The sequence below is a fragment of the Anoplophora glabripennis genome, unplaced genomic scaffold (assembly GCF_000390285.2).
Source record: "Anoplophora glabripennis isolate ALB-LARVAE unplaced genomic scaffold, Agla_2.0 scaffold488, whole genome shotgun sequence".
In the NCBI taxonomy this organism is placed as follows: domain Eukaryota; kingdom Metazoa; phylum Arthropoda; class Insecta; order Coleoptera; family Cerambycidae; genus Anoplophora; species Anoplophora glabripennis.
The window spans coordinates 359,024-370,134 of NW_019416825.1; the positions used below are offsets into that span (position 1 = coordinate 359,024).

At 34.2% G+C, this 11,111-nt stretch overlaps 1 protein-coding gene across 1 annotated transcript in view; it reads right to left on the reverse strand.

The window, feature by feature from the left end:
• Positions 1-9,707, reverse strand: part of LOC108911607 — a 119,022-nt gene extending 109,315 nt beyond the window's left edge. The window contains exon 1 of the mRNA XM_018716582.2: positions 9,247-9,707. Within this exon, the coding sequence (XP_018572098.1) occupies positions 9,247-9,340 (94 nt within the window). The 5' untranslated portion in view covers positions 9,341-9,707. The remainder of the gene's footprint in view (positions 1-9,246) is intronic.
• Between the last annotated feature and the right edge of the window lie 1,404 nt (positions 9,708-11,111).

The following is an 11,111-nucleotide window of genomic DNA, read 5'->3' on the forward strand; positions in this document are numbered from 1 at the left end:
AAAAACACTAATATGCCGCCCCTTCCACACTTAAGCGAGAAACTTCGAGGTTATTCCTCTCAAAGTTAGATGATGACAAAATGATTTTTCTCTTGTTAAGGGTCGATTGACTGATTAGTCAAGGGTTATTGCCAACTAGGTCACCGGATCTAACGCATTTAGTTTATTTTTTGTTTAAATACTGAAGAATACTGTTTCAAAACAGTAATGCACGAGATAGAAGAATTAGAAGCAGCGAATATTCGAGAAATTAACAATATAACAGAACAGCTGCAAAACATGTATGAGAATATACACAAGAGAGTAAATTTGTGCATAGCTAGTGAAGGACACCATTTTGAATATAACCAATATAATGTTTTATACGGCGAATAAGGCAAAATAGCTCACCAGTTTACGATTTTGAATTTATTTCATATCGCAATTTTATAATGCTATTTTACTTATAAGAAAAAATAAAGTAGAAAAATAAAATGAAAAAATTTAAACTGTTAATAGATTCACATCAAAATCTTGCAGTTTTCATAGAAAACATTTGCAATTTGTTCATTAACAAATGAAGTATCTAATACAAAATTATTATCCCGGTCTCCCCCAATTTTCTATATTACGTAGACAGTAATTTAACCAAATGACTTCTTTAGCTTCAACAGTTCATTTCATTAGCAAGAAAGACTCGATGCTTTCTAAACAATCAGTTTTACATGTAAAATTTAAATCTGACAAATACTTACATCCTTACTTCAAACGCATGAGAGATTTACTAATGTTTTTGAATGATTTCATCGAAAAGTGAGTGCTTTTAAAGTTTTGAAATCTCGTAACAACAGCTGACAGTATTTCCAACTAACGAAACAAACATACCTGGATTAACCAGTTTTACTTTGTCACCTACTTTTTACTTGGCCCGAAGTGTAATAATAACAGTACTTTTTATTATCGTTAACAATTTTAAGATTATTTATATGCAGAAATTTTCTGTCCCCTTTTCCAATAACTGTTCACGAAGTTTACTTTTACGTCTCTTCGGGCGATAACAGATGTGCAAACAAGGTTTTAAAAAATCATTATTCGGTTCTACAAATGTTTGACCACTAATTGTAAGTGATATCACAAATAACACGTACGGGATTTGTTGAAATCCTTTTTTATATTCGTCTCTTGAAAAAACAGTATGGGATAAATAATATTAGCTATCAAAGATAGTATCTTTCTGAAGTATGCAGTCAAAATAATTTGTTATATCACATGACACCGGTGTATCTAAAAATACAATTCTCGGAACCCTTAAGAAAGTTGTATGTGGAAAACAATAGCGATGACCAAATCCTAAACGTAAACCCTTGTTCTATTATACTCGTGTAAGTATAAATAATCCTATGTTTAGGATTTAGGAGAGCGATATAAGCTCATTATCTGTCTACGGCACGTGATATAAGTGTTAATGATGAAAGAAAGAAATATTTAAATCTCAGGAATATCGTTGTTTAAATACAAGTGGTTGTAAAAGTGTTGTCGCGTGTGAACTGCACGGTCTAGATAAGAATTAATCTCGGAAGGATTACGAGAATATCCTTTTAATTCAACGCGTTAAACATCAAATGTTTCGGATGCTTAGAGTTGTGTTCTTGCTGCAGAGAGATTACCGCATATTTGCAAATTAAAGTTATGCAAAACAAGTACAACCTTGGCTAAGACAGTGATACGTCTGATAGTTTTTAAGAATTACTATGTTTTTGGTTTATACAGTTTTTAAAGACATTGAAGACAATCGTGTTACATTTGGGAAAGTTTGCCTTATCACAGGCTGTGGACAACTTTGAAACAAACTAACTAAACATTTAACAGAATTTTTGATTGGTAAATTCGACGGAAAGTTCCAAGATCGCCGCCTCGGGTCAATTGACGATTAACACTTTGATTGCAGTAGGTGCAATTGCCCATTGCCCCTTACGGATTTATTCATCCTTCTAGACCCTTCCAGAGAGGCAACTAAGTAAGCCCGATATCATTGGATGATTGGCACGGCAATTGGACGTAATTCAACGTATCCTCATTGCCACTCGCGCGAACTGTTAACCTTCAAGGGTCACGTGGTCGAAATGCAATTGGCGTGCCGCTTTATTACATTTTATTATTTTATTTTTCTGCTCCCGGTACCCCCGGGGGGGTCCGGCCCGGTCTCGTTGTTCGCCTTCAAAGTGGAGAAGATTCCTAAGACTTCGCGGCGCTCTTTGAGAGACTACTTTAACGAGCGATCTCATCGCAGCTAAATCAATGTATGATTTGCGGCATTAATACTTATATGGTAATTTTGTTTGCATGTTGCTCACCTTCATGATGAATTAGTAGATCTGCTGCTAATACTTTTCTTACAAGTTCTGAGCCTTCCGATTTTATCCCGCGCGTAACTAATAATTTATTGTTTGTGGACTTTGCTAAACGAGTTTTGATAATTTTGTCCAATGAGAAGGTGGTAAATTGGACATTATAATTTTCCTTGGAGATAGGTTTATTTAAATATGTCAAATTATTTCAAAATCTCTACCGATGAAACATGTGGAATTTACATAAACTTGGAATAGACACAGAATACTATGCAGTTTCTGTGTCTCTTAATAAAGTTACACTTTAGGTCTCGTAAATGTAAATTTACATTTTGAGTAAACTGACCCCCCCAAATCTACGACACTGGCAAATAAACGCGGAAATACGACATTGTTTAAATATGGCATTGTGGTACTAGATATGTGTGATATTGTATCAAATTTTACGAAACTATTTTTGACAATAAAAACAATTTAAGTCGGCCATATTGAATCAGCCATTTTGAAAGAATTCGATTTAAAATTCATTGAATTATTTTAAATGTTCTTAAAAAACTATTTATCTTTATTAACTAAATAACAATTAGCGTACAAAAATAAGTTTATAACTTTCTTCTAATACTTATCTCCAAGTAATATCAAAAGGTTTTAGGAAAATCTGTGCTTCCCATAATTATTTCGAAATAATGCATAATTTTAAGCTATCTTGACTCCACTACCAGTAAAAATAAAATTAAATATTTGTATAAACAAATTAGAAACCTATAACGGGAATAAACATCAGCGATAATGAGAGAAAGCCTTGTATACATATACTGTATTCTAAGCAGATATTTCGTGAAATTTGAAGAATATTAATCGTCAGAGGAAGAGGTCACAGAGGTCACCACTATCAATTATATAAATACAGCTACCACATACATTGGTACATTGAACAAATAATATTAACAATAATACACACACCTATACTCAAAATATACATTAAACATTGTTGACTTAATAATTTACAAATGAAATTGAAAATAGAAAAGTATTGCATCGAACACACCCCAAGGGTCAATTTCTAGGCCCCTCGTGTTTATTATTGGTGTATACGAATGGGCAAGCATCCCAAACTTTCCAAAGCGATGCAGATTATAATTTTCCACGAGGCTCTACAACCGGCCGAGACATTAAATCGAGAAATCCGGCAACAGCGCCCATTCAGCACACCAGCACACCAGTCGGCCTTCCAGCTTTGCTTTGAATGGCAGCGTTGAGCGAATTTACATCAAGGCTGGTACATTTAATTCTGTAAATCGGTAGTAAATTCAATCGGCTTCGAGAATTTTCAACTCGTACAAATTTACCGCCCGTATCGCTACCGTTTCTCAAGGAAGTGGTATCAGGCCTGGGCGGTTTGGAGGCCGTGAGGAAGGAAAGTGACCGGAACTGCCTGTGGGGAAATTTTCCCACGCGAAATCGACGTTAGCCCACACAATCAGTCAGAATTAACGTAAATATATCACGCGTACTCAGTTTTTAACAGAAATCAGTTCCGCTGATTTATATTTCGGTTAAATTGGGTCATATTCGAGTTTACTTTCTAAGAATTTCGTTAAATAAATCAACTTTTACCTTAGCTCGATTACAAAGCGAAACTAAAAGTATGAAAATAAGTCCGGTGTTGCTGCCGATTATACTGATTTAATCAACGTTTAAAAACCCCGATTAATTAAATTGTATGTATTAAGTGTTTATTATCAACGCTCTACTTCATTGAAGCGCACTGGTTTGCTTTCTTTCAAGTCAAATTTACATTGTCTCTGTACACAAACACAAAATTCGCTTCTCTTTTATCGGTTCTGTAACCTTAATCGTTAATATTGGGCCGTCACAATTGTGACGAATCAATTTTTTACGATATCGGATCATAATTAGCTGCGATGTTTACAATAAAACAATTTGTGAGAGGTTATATCGACAACATTTAATTATTTGTGTACAATATCGCACTATCTAATCGAAGGTGGCATTGAACTTTCTTTAAAACATGATTTATGATAATCCTGTTCTAGATTCAGCTCGCCAAACCGATGTCGTGGGCTCTGAAACTTTCTTTTTTAGCATTTACAGTCACGACGCTCAACGATGATCGCAATACTTTTGTAATACCCATCACAAATTTGGAATAGCAGTCCCACATAAACGGATTGTTATAAAATGTTGAAAATACGAAAAAATGGTATTTTAAACGCCCGTGAAGATCTTTTATTCAACAAATTCTATCTTTGAACGAATTTTAACACTTAATCTACAAGAAAGTACTTCGACACCGTGTAAACAAATTTTTTAAAGCATAAAAACGAACCCGGCTTCTGTCTTTCTTTGTAGTTTACACTTAGTAATTGGTTACGCCTCTGTGGGTAACCGATTTGAAAATGTCGAAGCAAAATTACTAAACAATCCAACGTACAAGGGGATCCTTATAAGAAGCACCAGTGCTAATCTCAAGGTTCACTTTGTTGTCGCTTTTTAAATATATCGAAGCTACTTCCAATGTCAGAAAATCTGCGCTAATAGACTTTTGTTCTATCCCGGAGAGCAATAAACAACACGGCGGAAATGACAGACGACGATTTTTTGTTTTGTCTCTACCAAGGCAGTCGAATATAAATGTCTCCGACTGACGCACAAGAAGTTACCGAGAAATGTTTGTATCATTAAAATATGTTAGGTACAAGTAGGTTATTATGGCTATGCCATGTCATCGTTATTATTTCCAGTAAATTACTTCAAATTTAGTGGCCGAACTTACCATTCTAGAAACGAGTTGTAAATGTGCTTTGTGCAACAGCAGATACCGTACAATGGAATTTGAAATATCTAGATCAAGTATGCTGGAGAGATAACCAACCGAAGATAAAAACCAAAGATAAGTAACAATAAGACACGAAAAACAGTATATGCTCAACTGGACTTTAAACTTTAAACCGACCCGTACATTACTTTGGATACGAATTTTCTCAGACACAGCATTTAAAATCAGACAACAAATTACATGCGTAGATAATTACATCTAATAATTTTTACTATTTGGATTTTCGAATCCTTTGTCCTTTGTCCAGATCAAAGGGTACTAAGTATGTAAACGACAGAATTATCTAACAATCCTTCTTGTAAAGTCAACAAGTAAGGTAACTCATGCAAATCTAACCGAAAAAGATAACATCGAACCTTTTCCGAGACGAATGTGGGGAATACGCGGCCTTCTAGGTTCTTACAAACACACGATTAGCCTTAGATTGTGCTTAGAACAATAACATTTAATTTGTGAGACGCGGGAATGCAGAAACGGAAGTGTAAAAATGAAGGAAACAAGCATGTACGTGTGTATGTGTGCTACACTGATCAAAATTGTGGAAATGATACATTGTATTGAATTAGGTACATGCTTGCGTATAAATATTCTTTTTGAGATGTTTTCTTACCTTTTACTTTATATTTTTGCATTTTAAAACGTGTTAATATTAATCATTTATACGTTTTTACTACATTTGAAGCAAATATACGAATAAATGTGTAATTTGACTCGACCGATTAGTTTAATCATGTTTGTAGAGAAGTGTGCTAGCTGTTCAGTAGGTATGTGTAGATTCATTTGCGGCGTAATTATTGAGTATTGCGTTTTACCTTAAAAGGATGCCAGAACTGGGGCGAAATTTTCATCCAGAAAAAATCTTCTCCCAGTAAATACATAAAGAATGTTTTTCCTTTTACTTAATTACTTTATATTAGAAGTCAATTTTATGGAGGAAAATGTATCTCATTTGTCTTAGATAGTACATATGGTTTATTTAATTAGTCCTCACATTTAAAGAAGTTCTAGGTTAATACGGTTTTTAAGAGGATGAAAATGTAATTGTGGCACATTTTTAACAAAATTTTTATCAGTGTAATTACAAGATAAAGACATACCATTGCTGTAACAATAACTTGAGCAAAGACGAACAATTACACATACATTTCGATGCTTATCTAGTTGAGTTTTTTTTTCAGTTGAACAAATGACAAACTCGCCTCGAGAAAAGTGCATAGAACAGATTTAACCTACTTTCATCGAACTGTTAGGCGGTAATAACATGTCATTATCTCAAAATTCAATAAGAATCTGATGCTGAGATTTGCATTATGCAAAACATCGATCAACGTTTTACGTTTAACCTAGTTTTTTTGCAGTCGTATTTTATTTGAGATAAATACGTTGTCACTACCAAATTCCGAAAAATAAAAATTGTTTTCTTTTTCAGCAATATTTGCTTAAAACAATGATTTTTTTCGTAAAAAAAACTGTACCGTTGATTTTATACGAACATACTTAATTCATATTTTACGTTTCGTGTATATTATTCATCCCTGACTCAGAGTATGACGAATTATGCGAAAATTAATCACTCTAAGACCACGAGGAATTTTAAATAGATAACTGGAAATGGTAGGTAATTTACATCATTTATTTTTCAACTGGTGAGCGCACAGCGTTTGAAAATTAAATCTCGCTTAAATTTTTCCCAGTGTACTCTAACACCTATAGAACGTTCGCATAAGGAAGTGATTGTGAGAATTCCAAGCATTTGCTGGTCATACGATTAACACACAATTAGTTACGAATTTGCAAATGCTAATGGTTTCATAAAAATGCAGGAGGCTATTTGCAAACAGATAAAGATAGTTGTCCCAGGTATACTCCTCTATGTAAGTTAGGACTGAGAATAAACTCATAGCCACGATATATGTCCGAGTATATTCTTCCCTTGTGTATATCTATTGTTTTTCTAAAAGTGCATCAAAGTCCCACATACAATTTTGCATAGAACGTAAAGGAATGTGAAAACTAGAGCGCAACGAATCCTACCGACTTTTTATATCGTCGATATGTTACAATAATCTCGTTGTAAGTTGTTTGTTTATAGCGAGGTAAAGGACAAATTTGTTAATCGCCTTGATACCGCGACAATATTTACATTTTGAAACCGAAGCTTATCACTTCACACACGCCACCGCGGATGCTGGACTACTTTCACTGATTTCGACTTATTCGAATAGCTCACCTAGACATTTTGAACCCGCTTTACCTTTGGGCGTAGCGGTGCGGATTTACCTTCGGCTCAAGGTGAAGTACGGAGTTACTTGGCTCTATTTCCAAGGCTCCGCGTTTTGTTGAAAGGTAGATTTCGGGATCTGTTCGATTTTCCACGGCAGATTTCATCATAATAAATGAGGAAAAACTAAAATTTTATCAAATGTAACAACGTTCTTCAATAATGGAAATCTAGATATCTAACCACAAGAAAAACAATTTTTTTTGCGTTACTTTTCTTACAATTTCGCGTTAAACAAACATAAAATATCGAAAAAAAAATCTAAATTTTGAAAAAATATCGTCTTTTGTTTAAAATTTCAGGAATTTCAGGATTTTTTTTTCTGGACATTTGAAATGTTTAATGTAGAATTGTAAAAATGAAGACGCAAAAAAATTTTGAAAAATTATGAAAAATTGTTTTTTTTTCATAATTGAATTTTTTTTCAAAATTTAGATTTTTTTTCGATATCTGATGAGTATTTAACGCGATATTGTGAGAAAAATAACCCAAAAAAATTTGTTTCTTAATCATTAATTAATTGATGTTTATTTTCCAAAACGACAGAAAAAGTAATTTTTGCTCTCTTTCAAATTAATACTAAGTATAATTTTTTTTCTCAAACATACCAAAAGGCCCTTGAAAAGGATTGATTCAGGTTTTTAAAACCCACCTTCCGGTCGTTGTACGATTATTAGTTCATGAGATACCGATAATCAAAAAAAAGGTAACTTTTCTCTCAATAGCCGATATCTTAATGAGAAATAAACGCACAGAAAATAAAAAAAAACAAATTGAAGCTAATTGATTAAGCCAGAGAAAAATTTTCTGAACCCATTGTACAATTTTGAAAAAAAAAATTGTAAATTTTTTTTCCCTTCCATTATTTCTTTTGATTGCATCGAGAGAGCTATGCTCAAAAAATTTTTCATCCCAAGATTCCGAAATTAGAATCTTCATGCTTCAAGATGCTACTTTTTCTTCGACAAGACCATTATTTAGTTTTTAGTTACAACCTTTCAAAAAATCACTAAAAAAATTTGAAAATTTTTCTGCTCCTATAATTTTTCTGCGTGTATAAACATCACACTTTTAGAAAAAAAGATGACATTTTTAAGTGACATTGTCAAAAGCTTTGGACATCACTAGATCCATAATAATTGTTTTTTACCTTAAAAAAATATTTGCTCATTTTACTAAGATTCCATGGGCGTAACAAGGGGGGATAGGCTGTGCACGGCTCACCCCAAAAAGTTCGGTGCCCACCCCGGAAGAAAAATATCCAATAATATCATATTTCTCATATCGGTAAGTCGATGACTGCGCCTTCTTTTTTTTGAGGCTTAGAGCTTGCAGCAGCCCTAGGTCCACCCCAAGCAAAATCCTAGCTACGCCTATGTAAGTTTCTTTTAAAAAACATATTTCGCATTCTTTTACTATATTTTGAACAAATTCAAATGAAGCAACTACTATGGACTAAGATACACTTGGTCCAATTACAATATTTTGGGCCCAAGATTATCAAGGTATTATTGCTACTCTTTATAATATGTTGCCACGACAACAACACATATTTAAACTTTAACTTAATTAAACCTGCTATTATATTAATTTTTAAATTTTTCCAAATTATTCTGAGAAACATGTAGAATATTGCGTTAACTAATTTCGAGTTGGTTTAAGAACAAAATGTACATATTGCCAGAGGTTAAGTGTGACGTTTCAGCCACATATACACCATCATCAGGATTAAAACTAGTGAATTTTATAGATAATAGTGGACTAATTGCAAGGATTACCTTCTTCCACGTGTGTCCCATGCTTGAGATGGTGTAAATGAGCGTAGTAGTGATGGTGGTGCAAGATACATTCCAGATCCGTACAATTCAACATCTTCCCCGGAAAATTCTACGAGAAAAACGAACGCAAAGTTCCGCACTTGTCCTCACTGTACACCCCCCTCCTAATCACAGCATCGCACTGCACTAGATCGCCAAATTAAAATAGAAAAAAAAAAACACTTCTCACTATCAGAATTTCAAAAATACTCGAGTTTCCACCTCAACGCGCCGCGACGTAGCCGACCAGCCTAAGGCCAAGGTTCGTCGACGATCTGCAGGTCCGTTTTCCCGGTGCACACTCGAAGCCCACTATGTGACGTCCGCACCGGGTCACATATAGGTCAGATTAGGCTCGCCGGTCGTGTGGTTTATCGGTTTGGTGATATTGCAGGAGGTTGGAGTTTAGTTCGCGGCGTATGTCGTCTCGGAAGAGATAGGAACGAAATAAGACATAAGCGCTGTGCACAGGTATGGCTGCTGGTGAGGGGGACAGCACTTTCTAAGTTGCACCGGCCCCCCTTCCAGAGGCTGAGGCCGCAGGACCGTCCCCAGGGCGCGAGGAGGCCCGCTGCAGTCGGATTCCACCGCATCGAGACCAGAGAAGTTCATTAAAAATGTCCACGTACCCTTCAGTCATTTTTTTTCCATAAAAATATCCCCTGACAGTTTACAAGAACTGGAAACTGAGTACTGGAATTGTTGATATTCAAATAGTTGTATTTATTAAAAAATTGCATGTCTCTGTAATAATATACAGGGTTGTTCAATTTCTGTTTAATACTATTATATTCTTCGGTAGCTACAGTTTAATTTTAAATACCTGTTTCAGATAAACAATGCCACAACAGATTTATCTTTATGGATGTAATAATAAACATCTTACAGTTTAGTTTGTGTAATCTTTATCTGCATTAAAAAATATTATTTTTTCGCGAGAAATTTCAGTGGTTTGGAATGTACAACAAAAACTGTTGTTTCTACAAATTTTCTTCCCTATTTTCATGGCAGTTAGTGCGACCTTTTTATTATTTAGTGAACATTTACTGAAAAGTAAAGTTTTCAGCGGTATAATACACTGAAAGTGAGTGGGAGGAAGTTGCGTTGAAACTGCATTTTGATAACATTCGCAGTAAATTAGCATATTTAATAGTTAATTTAAACTGGGTTAATAAAATATTCACAACAAAAAAAATTATGACGCTACCGATCGACAAGGAGCCAGAAACATGTTTATAAGCACAATATTTAAAAAAAGAGAGAGTTAAAAGAATCTACCTAGGAATCACCCTGTACAAGCGTATCACTTTCAATGTGAGAACCAACTTTTTTTTCTCAAAGTTTCGAAGGAAACATTGTATGTTCAAAATTCCGCTGTATTCGCTGACATCATTATGTGTGATATAAGCAGTCTGAAGGTTCGGCTTCAAAAGAATTATTATATTATTCATTTGGGTCAATAGTACGGACGGCTGTTAAAAATTTTATCTTTGATCATAATTACGAAGGTTTTGCAAAGAGAATATAATTAATAGTCGATATGTTTAATGTCTCACTTGTAGAAACGAGCCGTATAATTTCAGTTACAACCGTTTAAGCCCAACACAGACCAAGGTTAGAATTTGATTGATATTTGGACTACAAATTTTTTATGTATAAAAAACACTATAACGCATTTTACTCAAATTACATAAACATAAAAGTATTTTGCAGCTAGGTGACACAAAAGACACTGTGTCAAATGAAAATTAAAGGAAAATGTCGACTTTTGATGACAGTTTTAGAAAAAAGAAATTCTTTACCTTCAATGCTTTCATATCGTTTTC